At 39.8% G+C, this 16,985-nt stretch overlaps 1 protein-coding gene across 3 annotated transcripts in view; it reads right to left on the reverse strand.

Annotated features, from left to right (window-relative positions):
• The window catches only part of STX8 (syntaxin 8), a 205,232-nt gene that overhangs the window by 80,975 nt on the left and 107,272 nt on the right, over positions 1–16,985 (reverse strand). For all 3 annotated transcript variants that reach the window (XM_055406979.2, XM_088828898.1, XM_088828899.1), the window contains exon 7: positions 2,326–2,427. In XM_055406979.2, coding sequence (XP_055262954.1) covers positions 2,326–2,427 — 102 coding nt within the window. The remainder of the gene's footprint in view (positions 1–2,325; positions 2,428–16,985) is intronic.

The raw sequence follows: 16,985 nt of genomic DNA on the forward strand, positions 1-16,985 counted from the left end.
ATTCATGCACATTGCAGCACTATTCATAGTAGCTAAAAGGTGGCAACAACCCAGGAGTCCTCTGACAGATAAATGGTAAACAAAACATGGTATAAATATTAACAATGGAATATTACTCAGCTTAAAAAAGGAAAGAATTCCAGGTGCATGGTACAACATAGGGGAATACTGAAGACATTACGCTAAGTGAAATAAGCCAGATACAAAGGGACAAATACTGTATGGTTTCATTTACGTGAGATGCCTAGAGTAGTCACAGTTGTAGAGACAGGAAGTAGTCATATTTGTAGAGACAGAAAAATTAAACAGCTCAGCTCAGAATATTTTTATGGACATTTCTAGATACAAACATCAATACCATAAATCTATAAAATAAAAAATTAGCCACAGTAGAATCAATATTCTTCATTGTGATGTTAAGAATGGCATGTGCTAAGGAGTGCTATGTTGTAAATGCAAAACAAACCAGCATATAATGATAACAGTTAATACTTATTCTTGCTCACTGTGTACTATGTGCTAAGCACTGTTTTAAGTGCTATATATCCTTATCTATTTGCTTATCATCTCTATCTTTATCTCTATTAAATCATGTATTCCTTACAACAACCCTCTCAGATATGTACCATTATTATTCCCATTTTGGAGATGGGAAAATCAAGGCACAGGGGAGTGGGATTTCCCAAGGTCACACGGCCAGTGAATGGTGGAGCTGGGATGTGAGTCCAACCTCTGGAGCCCACACTCTTCACTATCAGGCTGTAGCCGCTCTCTGCACAAAATACGGAAATTCACGGACAATGACCAGTGTTGGACACTTTACATGGTTTATATAATTTCATTTTGATAACCAGGCTATCTACTTGTTTTTTTTTTTTTTTTAAACAGCCAAGGAAACACAAGTTCAGAAAGATTAAGTTTATATGAGAATTGAAGATAATAACAGATGGAGGTGGGAGTGAACCCATGTATCTCTGTCGCCAGAGACTCAGGATCTGATGCAAAGAATAGCATGGTGGGAAGTTACCAGAAGGCTGTTATAGCAAAATCAAGAAGGCTTTGCTTTGGGCAGGAAGCAGAAACAAGCACATGCTCTATTATAGGAGCAGGAGCACAGAGTGGCTTGGTACCCGGTGGATGAGAAATGCCAGGTTGAGGGGAGCAGACAGGTGATGAAAGGGAAGCAGGTGGGTGCCCCCAAGTGCCACTTCCTCTGAGATTCCAGAGTCTATATCTACCTGGCCCGCCATCACCTGGTTGTTCTAGATTTCTGTTTGACCACACACACAGGCAAGGGAGCTAGCACTTCTCAAACTGCATCACAGGTGACCCTCACATAGAGGTCCTTCTTCTAAAACTGGACAGACCAGAGGGATCCACTATGTTCTTCATACTGAAAGGGCTAAAATCAGGCAAAAAGCTAAAAGCAAAAAGTTCAGGTCATTAGATATTTTTCTTTTTTTGGTAGTGCTATTGCACTGTTATATATAACAAAAGTCTTAGCTTTATAAACCTGGTGCACCTTTGTGGGATGAAACACCAAATAACCATGAGTGTAATTACTGCTGCTGTCAGCACCATTCATCCTCACTTACCTGTGGGCATGGCACTGGGCACGGGCAATAGATCATTGAAACCCGACAAGCATCTGCATCGCAATGTCTGCCCAAGAGCAAGGACCTGCATCAGGAGTGCCTGGCACACTTGCTAAATGATGAACCCTCTGGAACTCCAGCCTCGCACTACTCAGTCTCAAGGGGACGGCCAGGGAATCAGCACTCTAAGCATCATTCCTGGTGATTCTTATTTTGACCTATGTCTCCTCATCTCATGCACAAGGTATTAAGAAGTAAAAGAACTGCCAAAGACAACATCACTAAATATAGGATATAAACTCAGCTGGACTTTAGACTCTATGCTCTAACTGCTCTATGGCTCCAGCTTCAGCAAGGATGCTTGTGACTAAAACACAAGGCACAAAACAAGCAAGGTGGCCTGTAAAACCCATGAGATCTACCACCACCGGTCTGCATGAGATCATACAATTTCCCAAACTATTATTCTCGGTAAGCACTGAGGAAAGTTTCTTATTTTAAATCAAAAAAAAAAAAAATTAACAATGCAGTCTACTTTCCCTGCATTCAAAACAATTCACTTTGTTTTCACCAAGATGTAAGGATCTTCTAGAAATTTCAACACTTCATCACATGAAACTGCATGTATTCGAAGAGCAAGCGGATCCCTGCAGTAAAATCAGACCAAACGTGGGAAGCTTATCCGCAAGTGATGAGAGAAGCAAGAGCTGTAACTACAGCGATCTCTTACCACAAGACGTGGACTTCCTGTCCACCAGATTCACACGCCTGGTTTCAGTGCGAAGCTTCTCATCGGTATTCTCCACCAGGTTGGCAAGGTCATCAATTATCTCTATAAAGGAAAACAAAGATGCATGGTTAACACTCCAAAAATACCTTGGCTCACATCGGAGTCTCATAGCTGTGGTGGGCCTTCCTAGTAATAATTCTCTCAACTGCAGTGTGTGAGACGGTTTTAAAGAACTTACTTTGAAAACTGCAATTCTGATTCATTGATGGTCAGGGGGAGTTAGAGAGGGAAGGAGTAGTAAAGAAAAAAAAAAAGTTCAACATAATTCCAGGAGACAGAGAAGAAATGTCAAAAGTTCAGGGGAAAGAAAGCATGACCCAAAAAATTTATGCCTGGCCAAGTTGTCATCTGAGTATAAAGGTGACAGACAGACGGTATAGAGGACTTCGGGGACCACTGGGGCCCTTCTTAAGAAAGCTACTTGATGATGAAATCTAGCCAACTGAGAGGTGGAAAAAAAATAACACAATTCTGGGCTGGAGAAGCCAGAGGCCATGACACAAGAGATGATGGTAAAAACTGAATCAAATATATGGAGCTGAGAATAAACTAATATATGGATCAGGTTACAGAGGAGTAGACAAACGTTATAAACAGTGACAACGGAATTAAAGGTAAAGATCAGGAAGCAGTTGGTAGGGGAGGAACACGGGGAGAAAGATGAAAAGAAACTAAGGTGTTAATTTCTTCATCACTGGTGGCAGAGTCATATCAGGCTGCTGAAAAGTAAGACATACACTTACAGCTTTATAAAAATAACCAAGGTTTCAATGTTTTATGCTACTTTTCTGTTAACCTTAAATGGATCTTTTAGCAATTACTACCTCTTAGAATTCTTCATGTGAAGTTTATTTTTTTATGCTTATCTTTTACAAGTGAAATTAAGCACTTAACACTTAAATAGCACATATAGCAGGACCCTAATTAGGTAAAATTATTTCCATCCCTCCTTTTATATGTACCAACCTTTAAAGATGTATCCAGACAGTGTTAACCTGATGTTAATAAATGATTATTTCTCAGTGGTGGGGTCCTTGATGATCTTGCCTGTATTTTCTGAATTGCTTGAATTTCTTATGATGAGCTCTATATGCTTTTTTTTTTTTCAATTGTGGTTCTCCTTCTTCCCTCCTTGCCTCTCTTCCTCTTTATTTGTGTTGTGGACACGATTTAGCAAATAAGCAACAGATATCTGTTTGCATGTCTTTCTTTTACAGGAAGAGGATGATGGACACTAACTCTTATCTCTGTAGCTCCTATCCCTGGGAGATTGCTTAATACACAGCGAGACAGAATAAATACTAAAAGATAAAGGGAATGAATGATTGGCGTATAAATGATAAAAGCACTGAATAATTTCAAAGCACTGAATAACTTGCTGCTGCTTAGAAAAGTGGATCTAAGCCAAATTTGTCAAATATTATCTACACAACACCTGCCTAGTAAACCGGTCACTATTATTTAACCATCCATTCACAACTATTTCCTTGTATTCAAGGATAAATTCTCTCCTAGTTTTCTTTCAACTATCTATAAGCTCTGCCTAGCGTTTCCTCTCTTTTTAAAAAAATATGTGTTTATTTGTTTTTGTCTTCACTGGGTCTCAGGTGCTGCGTGCAGGCACTCTCTAGAGAGAGATCAGGGGGGTGGTGATCGGGGGGCTACTCTCCAGTTGCTACTCTCTAGGGATTCTCACTGCTATGCCTTCTCTTGCTGTGGAGCACAGGCTCGAGGCACATGGGTGGGCTTCAGTAGTTGTGGCACACAGGCTTTAACTGCCCCAAGGTATGTGGAATCTTCCTGGACCTGGGATTGAACCTGTCTCCCACACTGGGGCAGGCAGACCAGCAGAGGAGTCCTCTTCCTCTTGAATGTTGGTGATCCCCAGAGTTCTGTATATTTCTATTCTATTTTCATTTAAAACTATTTAAATAATTTAATTTTAAAAATATTTAAATTTTTTTAAAAAGAAAATTTCTGCTCTACACAGCTCTCCAAAAATCCTTGACTCAAATAGCCAACTGCTTACTACTTATCTCCACCTTGAAATTCCTACAAATATCTGTCTCGCAAGGTCTCCAAAACAAAACTCCTCATCTTCCCCCAAATCTGACTCCCCTATCTTCCCTGCCTCAATTAATGAATGGTACCATCATTCATTTGCTTGCCTAAGAAGGAAATCTTAGGAGTCACATGAACTTCTCCCTTCTCCTTCACTTGACATTCCATTTGTTAGCCATTCTTGGTGATTCCACCTCCCCATTATCTTTAAATCCTACCATTTCTCTTAAAACTCTGTTAGTAATAACCTCACAAAAAGTTTCCAGTGTTTCTAAAACTGTCCTAACTTACCTTCCTGCTTCGGTCCCTCAGTCCCTTCAGTCCATTCTCCATACTCTAGTCAGGGACTTATTTTTTCATATTTCAATTAGTTTAAATAGCCATATGTGACTAGTGATTATTATATTAACTCATTATTGACCAGGGGATTATTTTAAGGAATTAATATCTGTGGCCAGTAATCTGTTATGTAAATGATACTGACATGTTAATAATGGTTGGGTAAAAAAAGATGTCTTAATATGTCTCTCATCAATAATGTGTTAAACAGCAGAGTTCGAAAGCAATAACTTAAAAAACAACAACAACAACAAACACACACCCACCACCATATAACCACCACCGAGAAGAATAGCTTAAAAAAAAATCAACAGAGGGAGTAAAACTGAATACCAAATGTGCATGATTTACCCAAAAGAAGGCAAGAAAGGAGATAGAACAGACAGGACAAAAGGCCAAGCACCTAGATGGCAGACTTAAACCCAACTGTATCAGTCATTACATTAAATATAAATGGACCAACTTCTCAACTGAAAGATAAAGAATGTCAGACAAGATTCAAAAATAATTAAAAAAACACACAACTATATGCCTTCACAATAACTTCAAATACAAAGCACAGAAAGTGTCTGTGTGAGAAAGCTGGCACAGCTGTATTAATATGGATCAGATAGATTTCAAGTTAAGGAGTATGATCAGAGATAAAAAGGACTCTTTCATTGGGATGAAAGAACACATGACAGAAGACAGGAAAAAAAACCCACCATATTTGAATGTTAAGGAAACCATTCTTAAATAACCTATATAACAAAAAAAAAGGCAAAAATAATCTTCTCTGGCAACTTCTATTGAACATTTTAAGTCCCACACTATTTAGTAAGACATGGGGGGAAAAAAGCTAAAAGATTTATTTATTTATTGCTTGTGGGACCTTACCAGGGATTGAACCTGAATCCCCTGCATTGAAAGCATGGAGTCTTAATCACTGGACCACCAGAGGAGTCCCAGGATGATATGTTTTAAAGTCACAATATGTAATATAAAATTCAGACTTAATAAGCTTATAGCACCATAAGAAAGTCAAGTGAAAATATTCCTTGTCATATACTAAATATGTCAGTTGTTATATGTTAACCGGGTTTCTGGACAGAGCTCTCATTAGATTTATAAATATTCACAACTTATAGGTAAATAAAAAACTAGTAGAAGATTAACTAAACAAAAACCAGCAGTCAACACTGAATGGGTTAATGTTTTCATCTTAAACCAAACATCTTGGCTGGTAAACCTCATCTGATTACCAGTTTGTTTGCTTTCCAAAAAAAAAAAAACCCTTTATTTTTAACTGATAAAAATTATATAATATCAAGTTTATAAATGAGAGATAGAAAAGCATCTTCTATGGATTCCTTTCTAAGATTTGACATAAACATACATACTTTTATATAATTGCAATATATGAGCCTTCTGCCCCCTGTTAACATATCATTTGTATGCTTTCATGTTGTTATACAGTCTTCATGGTTATAATTTCTAATGGTTACAAAATATTCATTCCATTAAAATAAACATTCATTAAAAATAGCCTATTGTGGGATACTGAGAATGCTTCTGTATTTCTACATCGTGAGTCAATGAATTCTTTCCTCCATGATCATCTTCCTTCTTCTCTGTTGTTTCCTTAAGTTAATTAAGTGTGATCATGACTGCACCACGGACTTTGAAGCACACTGCCAAGTTAGTGTTTAAAAGGTCTGCACTGCCACTGTGGGTTGATTTAATTGAACTCACTCCTTAATATGACCTCAGAAGGAGATTTCCAAGGGCAAGGAGCCTGGGGGAATTCCCACCTTGCAGCCTAGCAGCTTCTAAGGGGGGAATTTCCCCAACCACAGACTGTTACGAGCAAATTAAATACAGGTTTCAGAACACAGGTTAAGAAACAACCAGCTGACTCTTTCAGATTCCTGACAGTACAGTCTCCAAATGGCAACTGATATTTTGATTCCTGGTAATTATTTGCATTTGGTTTCAAGAAGGAACTTATGTTTCTATTGTGTATTAACTTGAGATACCAACTGCCATTCCAACACAGAATGGGAAAAAATGGACAATAGGAAGTGTGATGAAAAACTGAATCAAAGAGCAGTAAGAAATATTAAACAGTGCCAACAAAGCTGAATCTAATTATATTTAATTTTTCTACACTCAGTTACAGTCTCAGTAAATTCCATATTAGTGCACGAAGCGTGTTGCATATTTTCAGATAAGTTTGATACCTTTTCGTACTCATAGTGGATGCTGGCACTTGCAAAGTCATTATGTTATGCCTTTAGCTTATATTGCTAATGACATTTGAAGACAAGCATTAAAAAAAACCACAACAAACAGTGAATAAAGAGCTTTTCTTGAGGGCATTAATTTAACTCCCTTTCGTGCACTAATATGGAATTTACTGAGACTGTAACTGAGTGTAGAAAAATTTAACTCCCTTTATTCCTATCATGGGCTTCCCTGGTGGCTCAGAGGTTAAAGCGTCTGCCTCCAATGCAGGAGACCTGGGTTCAATCCCTGGGTTGGGAAGATCCCCTGGAGAAGGAAATGGTAACCCACTCCAGTATTCTTGCCTGGAGAATCCCATGGACGGAGAAGCCTGGTAGGCTACAGTCCACGGGGTCGCAAAGAGTCGGACACGACTGAGTGACGGGACGGATTCCTATCATAGAAACTAAACATGGGGTGGATGATAACATCTAATAGTACACTTTTCTGTACACTAGGAAACCCTAACCCTACCCTAACCCTAGGAAAGGGGTTAGGGAAACAGAACAGAAGGACAGATCAACCTGTGACACAGCAAAGGAAAAGTAACACATCGGCCATGGCGCCCTAGGGTGGGGAGTTAACTGCCCACCCACGCGGAGCCTCTGGGGAAAATACGGCCTTGGAGGCCTACCTAGGAGAAAGCTCCCTGGCTGCACCTGCTCACATCTTAAGCAGGGACAGGTGGGCCAGGCTGGGCAGAAGGCACAGGCTCCCTTCCTTCTTCCTCCCCACCATCAACCCTTTCAGTCTTCTTTCAACTGGGCTGTGACATGTGTGACAGAGGCCTATGCCAAGATTAGGACCCTTCCCAACTTCTAACAAAAGACACTGACCTGTGTGTGAAGACGAGCTAAGGGCCAACAGGTGTAAATACAGAAGGATCATCCTCTCCCCTTCCCTCACCCCTTCTGCGCTAGAAAAGAGAATTCCTTCCAGGAAAAGAGAAACCAATTTCTTGAGGTTTCTCCTTTTAAAAACAAGATTAAAAAAGGCACTAAATCAATACAACACAACAGAGAGCCACAATGAGGGACTGACCTAAGTTACTAGAAACAGTGCTCCAGGTAGAGACACACTTGTCAAATTAAAAAACCACAATGAAGCAGTTAGGCAGACTGTAATCTAAATAAAAGATTGAGTTAGAAAACAAACTGGAATAATCTCCCAGGAGTCACAGGAAAAGGTTAAAGAGGGCAAAATATGGAAGAAAAAAATAAGAGGGGCAAAGATACAGGAAAGGAAGAAACAATACCCGAGTAAGTAATAAATTTTCCTTTTAAACAAGAACCAGAATCTCATCATACAATAATCAAAATGTCCAAGATCAAATCCAAAATCACTCAGCCCGTGAAGTACCAGAAAATCTCAAGATGCACGAGAAATGACCGTCCGCAGATGCAATGCTGAGATAACACGGCCGCTGGAATTATCTGACAAAACCTTTAAAGCAGTTACAATAAAAATGACCTAACAAGTAAAGGTGAACACTCTTGAATCAAATGAAGATATGGTTTCACAAAAAAGAAAAAAAAAAAAAATTTTTTTTTAAACCCCAGAAATCAGATAAGAGCCAAATGTGAACTCTGAAGCTGAAAAATACAAGAATCAAATTAGAAAAACTCATTGGATGGGCTCAATAGTATGGTGGAATACCTCAGAAGTTCATATGTATGATTCCATTTATATGATAGTCTCCAAAAGATAAAACTATACTGATGGAGAACAGAGCAGCTGGCCACCACCAAGGGTGAGGGATGAGGGGGGGACAAGAGAATGATGGAGCCGCTCTGTGTCCCCTGTCTGTGGTAGCGGTTAAACTCATCCATACATGTGTTAAAAGTACAGCGCTACACAAGCATACATGGTTTTTCTGTAATGTTAACTGAAAATTTCAAATTAAACAAGACCTAATGGACTGGTTCCAAATAGAAAAAGGAGTACGTCAAGGTTGTATATTGTCACCCTGCTTATTTAACTTATATGCAGAGTACATCATGAGGAACGCTGGGCTGGAAGAAGCACAGGCTGGAATCAAGATCTCCAGGAGACATATCAATAACCTCAGATATGCAGATGACACTACCCTTATGGCAGAAAGTGAAGAGGAACTCAAAAGCCTCTTGATGAAAGTGAAAGAGTGAAAAGGTTGGCTTGAAGCTCAACATTCAGAAAACAAAGATCATGGCATCTGATCCCATCACTTCATGGGAAATAGATGGGGAAAGAGTGGAAACAGTGTCAGACTTTATTTTGGGAGGCTCCAAAATCACTGCGGATGCTGACTGCAGCCATGAAATTAAAAGACGCTTACTCCTTGGAAGGAAAGTTATGACCAACCTAGATAGCATATTAAAAAGCAGAGACATTACTTTGCCAACCAAGGTCCGTCTAGTCAAGGCTATGGTTTTTCCAATGGTCATGTATGGATGTGAGAGTTGGACTGTGAAGAAAGCTGATCGCCGAAGAATTGATGCTTTTGAACTGTGGTGTTGGAGAAGACTCTTGAGAGTCCCTTGGACTGCAAGGAGATTCAACCAGTCCATTCTAAAGGAGATCAATCCTGGGTGTTCACTGGAAGGACTGATGCTAAAGCTGAAACTGCAATACTTTGGCTACCTCATGCGAAGAGTTGACTCACTGGAAAAGGCTCTGATGCTGGGAGAGATTGGGGGTGGGAAGAGAAGGGGACGACAGAATGAGATGGTTGGATGAGTGAACTCCGGGAGTTGGTGATGGACAGGGAGACCTGGCGTGCTGCGATGCATGGGGTCGCAAAGAGTCGGACACAACTGAGTGACTGAACTGAACTGAACAAACAAGAAGAGAAGTATAGGTAAAGGAGGAACAATATTAGAGAACGTCAGTATTTAAAGAACAAGAGGAACAAAAACTGAAAGCAAAGGAGGAGGCAAGAACAAAAACAAAAACACGCCCAGAAGAAAATGCAGTCCCACAAGGCAGTGCTTCAGGAAAGAAGGTGGCATCTACCATGTCTATGGATTGGCACAGTCCCCTGCTGTGGGCTGTGCTGAGAGGCACTTTGGGTGCAGGAGGGAAGGGAAGAAAGGGGGCAATTTGCCTGATTTGCAGGACCGAGTGCAGCTCAAGTGTGGGCAAGAAAAGACAGCCAGAAGACACTAGTCTGTCACTGCGAGCTCCTATTATCTGAAACCAAAATGACAACTCCTAATATTTACTGAAAACTTGCCAGGTGTTGTAAATCACTGTTTCCTAATTTTGAGTTGTATCTAGTTTGTTAGATAATTTGAAAAATTCTTCTATACCGCACCGTATTAATATGTTTATTCTATTTGAATTATTTAACTATAAACATCAATGATGGGAAATACTCTTTATGTTTATAGCTCTTTATTCCATAGCTCCAAAAATATATATTCATATTAAAAATAGAAAACTAAAATTCTATTTTAACAACCATTAATTTCATGCTGACAGAGGAAGCTTGTTTTGTGAGTAGTAAATTACTGCTTGAAACGTGAAGATGATACAAACTGAAGTATAGGTCCTTTGGGGTTGTCCTGCTGTTCTTTATTCCAGCAGTGGAGACATCCTTTAGACACAGCACAGTGACAGCCTTTGGCCTTTTCTTGGAAGCAAAAATATCATTACATATTAAGTATACTGTCTTTTTCTCACCAGCCAAGGACTACTAAGACAATCACAAACAAATGCGAGCTGGAACTGCATGGCAAAACAATACACTGGTCATCCTGATAATCCAGAATATTATTTTAATTTTTACATATTATCAATAGTAGAGAGACATGAAATTTTAAGTCACTAAAAAAAAAAAAAACCACTGAGCTCCAAGAAGATGCTACCAGTCCTAATTTGAAGACACGATGCTAAAAGCATAACATCTTACCTTAAGTTAGGCATTAAATAACTCTATAATAGGGCTAAAAATATAGACCTCACCCATTTTCCTAGCCCTTCAAGAAAAAAAAAATGTACTTAAAAAAAAAAGTTAAGCCGTATCAGAATCTTTTCTATAGCAAATAAAGTGACAATAAAAATACGCTTCCTGTTATTTCAGAAAACTGGAATCCTGGTGACAATGTGGCTCAGCTCTGACTAAATGATTTCAAAATAATCAGCACGGTTTTGTGCACCTCGAATAAAAAGGCTACAGCCTGTATGAATCCAATTACATGACATCCTGGAAAAGGTAAAACTATAAACAGACTACAATGATCAGTGTTGGCCAGGAGTTTGGGAGGAAGAGGAGAAGGATGAACAGGCAAAGTGTAGAGGATTTTTAGGGAGTACAAAATTCTGTATGATACCGTAATGATGGATATGCGACATCATGCATTTGTCAAGACCCACCGGAGAAGGCAATGGCGAGCCACTCCAGTACTCTTGCCTGGAAAATCCCATGGACAGAGGAGCCTGGTGGGCTACAGTCCATGGGGTCACTACTAGTCGGACACGACTGAGCAACTTCACTTTCACTTTTCACTTTCACGCATTGGAGAAGGAAATGGCAACCCACTCCGGTGTTCTTGCCTGGAGAATCCCAGGGACAGCGGAGCCTGGTGGGCTGCTGTCTGTGGGGTCGCACAGAGTCGGACACGACTGAAGTGACTTAGCAGCAGCAGCAGCAGAACAGAACTTTACAGCACAAAGAGTGAACCTTAAGGACTTCCCTGGTGGTCTAGTGGCTCCCAATGCAGGGGACTTGAGTTCAATATCTGGACAGGGAACTAGATCCCACATGCTGCAACTAAGAGCTCACATGATGCAACTCAAAATAGATCTGACTTGGCTGTAACTAAAGATGCCGCATGCCGCAACTAAGATCTTGTATTGCCAAATAAACAAATAGTGAACCTTAATGAATGTAAACTGGAAAAATAAAGAATCATGTAGGAGGCTGGGGATTCCAGGAAGGAAAGAAGACTATGATATGAGCATCTAGCTGTACTGCAAATGTAGGAAGCAACATCCCTTACTTGTAATCCACTCCGTTCCAGACTTTTTCCTAACTTTCAGAAAGGAAAAGGGGACAGCAGAGCAAAAGTTCCAAGACTGTTTTGTTTTGCTTTGTTTGAAGATGAGATCATTCAAGTTTTTCCTATAAATGTCTTCTAAACTATTGTTAAGTAAATGTTTATTACTTAGTACAATGAATATGTGAGTTCCTTGAGCCAAATCCATGATCCAGTTGAGTGTTTCTTTATGCTGTGTATATACCTTGTGGTAATGTATGGCTTCTTGCGAAGTTGATGGAATTATTTAAATGCTATAAAACTATGTAATCTTATTTTGTAACTGTTATAAAAATGTACCGTTCTTATTTGTTGTGATGCTGTATGTTGGTCATAATCATGATCATCTAATGTCACAACTTTGGTCGAGAATATAACCTCCAACAGTGAGCCAAGGTCACTGCTAACATTTCCCCTCTTACAAGTGATTACAGAGAATCGTGAACATTTTTTACCTAGCTCCATTCTGTCACTTAAGCATCTAGACAGTTTCTCATGAAATATCTAGACCCAAATCATTAGACTTTTGCTCCCGTTGAGAAAGAGCCTACATCTCAAATCTAGTAGGATCTGCCTGCCTGAGCAGTTACTTTTCCTCTTAGTCTCAAAACTGCTAATAGGATTACAGCCTTGTGTTTCCATATCTGCCCCAGCTGCTAAATATTCAGAGCATGTTGAAGTTCTTAGAACACAGTAAGAACAAAGCAGATAAGTCCAAAAAGAAAATGGGAGAGATGGAGAAAGTCTTAAACATCATTCCTTGGTTCTTGCTCTGAGAGTTCAACAAGAGACAAGCTTTTTATGAAATCCATAAAGCGGCATTACTTCTAAGTTAGCGCTTCCATTCCCTGTTTCAGTCTGATTTCCTATAAATGAAGAGTTCTAAAAATACTTATGATGAGGGTAATACGTTTTAATGTACTGTAATCATTTATTATCTCATCCAATCTTCCTGACAATCCTGGAAGATAGACAGGGAAACACGGCATTTTATAGATGTCCAAACAGGCTCACACAGATTATGCAACTTGTCTAAGTTTCCTTATGAGTAAGCAGTAGGACATGGAGACGGGTCTCTGCATTTCAATTCAAAAGCTTTGCTTGGTAGCTCATGCCTCCTGTGTCTCAAATTTCAGGTCTATGTCTACCTCCAGACTAAACATAGTCTGCATTTTTCCCATTCCAGAGGAACATCACCTTGATTTCTCTGCATTTCCCTTTCTCATAGAAGATATCTGATGAAGCCCAGAGAGTGGGTTACGACATAGAGTCTGAGAGATCTGGTGCCATGACACCTATCAGTCAGAAAATTGAAGTTAACCACAGACTCTTGTTTTAAAAGAAACAAATAACTTGAAGAAACACATTTCCCCTTTAGAAGGGAACATTCCTCCTTTGCAAAAAGTTACCTCCCTTTATTTCAACCAGTTTTCACACTCTGGATCTATCTGAAGCATGTGTATCCATTCTTAAACTGGGGTGTAAAGGTTCTAGGCAGGTACCTACAGACAGGTCACCTGGAGCCACAGTTCGCCCATATATCTTTGCTATCTGATTATACATGCATTTTAAATAAACTTTGTGTTTTATTTTATATGTATTTTTTAAACTCTCCAAGTACAGAAAAGAAATCCAAGTGCAAAGTCCTTTATGAAGCACAGAAGAACTAAAAATTGGGGGTGGGGGAGTCCTATCAATTACAGAACTGCTGAAAATTGAAAATGTCCCAATTTTATGCGTTGATAGACTCTGCATTCTATTTTATTCTTGGAGCAAATGAAACAAGCACACACACCTCCTTAGACAGTTAGAAGGCAATGCATCTATAAAACTATACCAAGGTAGAATAGAAACTTTCAGAAAATAAGAAAGTTTTCAGAAATTAGAACAGCAATAACAGTTCTGAGTCCTGTTAAAATAGCTGCGACAGACGAAGATAGCTACCAACAGAGTTTGTCCATATTGAAAGGAATTTCACAATTCTGTCAGCGGTGGAGGTGAGGGGAAGACGAAAAAGCATCAAAAAGACAACTAAGTAAACCAAAAAAAAAAAGAGGCAATTAGTGACTTTAGAGGAAAAGGATATAATCAAATAATGTCTAATTCTAGTTCCCACTGTGGGTGGCTCGGTCATGAACAACATTTATGTAGTCACGAGTCCATCAACACTGATTTAACGAAAATGTGCAAGCAGTGGGGAAGAGGGGAAGTGTGTATGTATGGGGTTGCTGTGGGTTAAATTAACATCTTCCTTAGGAGGAAGTCGGCAGGGACTAAGATTGAAAACATAAAGAGACAGGAGCGAATTACTTTGAAATATAGATATTGTACTACAGAGATTGACACACAAATCACTAAGATAATTAGAAGCACTGTCTCTGGCTGATAGAACTTTGAGGAGAGGAGGACTGATGGGGAAAAGACTTGCTTCTCCTAAGCCTTCTAATTTTGATTTTTTTTTAATTCTGATTTTTTAATCAAAATATATTACCTTGGTAAAAATTAAATTAAAAAAAACTAAGTCCAAAGAAGAACTTAAATAAGTAACACTACAGGTGAATATGGCAAAATTTCAGGTCTTGGAAACACTGCTTAGGCAAAGAAGAACCACTGGACGGTTTTCGCAAGCAAGTGACATGATCAGAATTGTACCCTACAGAGAGATTTTTTGAGATAGAAAAAACAAAGGACAGACTGACAGAAGGATAGTTTTAAGGTAAAAAAGAGAATGAGAAAAAACAAAGGACAGATTGCCAGAGAGTTTTAAGGTAAAAAAAGAGTGAGTGTTCCCAGTGGATACCATACTGAGCTGAGGAGACAGCATGGGTGGGATGGTCAGGAGGGTCATGCAGTGGCCACTACAAGGACGTCTCAATCATTTTCTATCTGGTAGTTCTGACTATAAATTAGCATTCAACACAAAGAAGGGGTGAACCAGTCCAGGAGATGTAAATATTGTAGTCTTTCCTAGAGCATCCTCTCATATGAGGACAAAGAACCACCTCGGGTTATGAATCAGTCTTTCAGGAGATTTCACCCAGGGTGGATTTTAACCATGTCCCAATCAGATCACCCTTGAAAGCTGACCATCAAGGTCCTGGGCTTCAAGGCCTGAGGGGCCAAACCTTGAAAGTAACAATGCTTGGTTAAAAATCGCAAAGCCACACTTACTTATATATGCTTTCACACACCAGGGTTCTGGCCTCTGTGTTTAGGGATAGAGACTAAAGAATATCAGGTCAACTCCCCCGCTCCCCACTTCTTTATAACATGACTGCCAAGAGATGCACCAGAGAAAACCAGGCAGACAATGTTTCTGGACTCCAGGAAGACTCACGACAGAAGAACCAAAGCTATTATCTCCTGTGATGAATCAATCAAAAGTGACTGTTTTTATTTCCCAAAACAGTCTTTGGGTGGTGGAGGGAGGGGAGCCCTAGGAAGGTTCAGGAGACCCAGGGCTTCTGAGAAATAAGTAAGAATATACCAAGAAGAAGAGCAAGAGTCATACCTATGCAACAAGCCACCAATTAGAAATCGAAGTCAAGTCTAGGTACCAAAACCCCAAAGTACACCCCACTACTGCTTAGAACCTGGCTACTCCAAGTGTGGCCCTCAGGCCAGCAGCCAGAGCATCATTTCCTGGGAACTTAACAGACCTGCAGAAGCTCGGGTCCCACCTCACAACTAATGAATCCAAAGCTGCATTTTAATAAGACCCTCAGGTGATCACTTCTGCCTATTTCAAGCCTGGGAGGCAATAAGGAAGACAGACAGAGGAGTCCTTCTGGCTCTATGTCCCCCATGGTTCCCCAGCTGGTGCTGGACACGTGGAAACTGAATAATCATCCAGGTGTCTAGACCTGCCCAGGCAGCTATGGAGACATGTGTTCAGAGTGAAAGCGGTAAAGAGGACCCCAGCAACTAGGTCTCTTCTAGAAAATGCACCAATTCCAGGCCACTCAATTATTTCTCAAGAGCTGGATTTGAGAGCAAAAAAAAAAAAATCCACAAGCATGAACCACAGATTTCCCTTTATAGCTGCCTCTTTTATTTAAACAAAAAACGCTAAACATTAATTTTAGTTGTACTTAATTGAATAATTTCTCAGGGAAATAGTTCAGGGAGAGTTTAAAACTGCCTGCTTCCAAAAGCCATTACAAATTGGCATATACTTCAATGTCACCCTGCCAACCCAAACAGCGCACTTCAATGCCCTTGGGGCCGCCCTCGCTCCAGATGTGTTCGGAACTCCTAAGTAATAGAATGCAGGCAAAAGTCATATTTACACGGAGCAGTATTTTGAATATCCTTTTCCAATTATCTGGAATGAGATAATAGATCCCTAATTGGAAGCACTGAGGGAAGGAAAACCGGGTCCGTGGTTTCTTCCAGCGAATGCTTTTTATTAGGAAAAACTAAGAAGAGTTTTACAAGAGTCAAAAAGAATCCCCTTTGCCACATTTAATCTGAACAGCTACGAAACAAGAAACTGTCCCATGATTGCCCTTAATTAACTGACTGATTTCTAAAAGACTGATCTTGTCTTTTCCTGTGAAATGCAGACCCAGAAGGATTGGGGTTGGGGGAGGGAGTGAAAGAAATCCAGAAAACATTTTGGCAAGAGAACAGACCCAAGAGGTTGGTGCAAAGGTGCTGCTCCCCGCCCGCCTCCCCAAACCCATCCCACCCAAATACCCTCGGTTCTATTTCACGTTTGCACGAAGGGCATAGACTCTGAACTTCCCTTGTATTTCTGACTAATAATGGTCATAACAACACTGCCAGGTAAGCCATCATTGTTTATTCCAGATTTGTAAGTGCCCATTCCAAATCAGATTTATTGATAAGGAATCATCTTTTTATTCTCCAATGTAAAGCAGGTACCAATCAAAATGAAGTACTGTGTCAACAGTTCACACT

This window comes from Moschus berezovskii, chromosome 20 (genome assembly GCF_049115385.1).
Source record: "Moschus berezovskii isolate FMDL1 chromosome 20, NW_MosBer_1.0, whole genome shotgun sequence".
In the NCBI taxonomy this organism is placed as follows: domain Eukaryota; kingdom Metazoa; phylum Chordata; class Mammalia; order Artiodactyla; family Moschidae; genus Moschus; species Moschus berezovskii.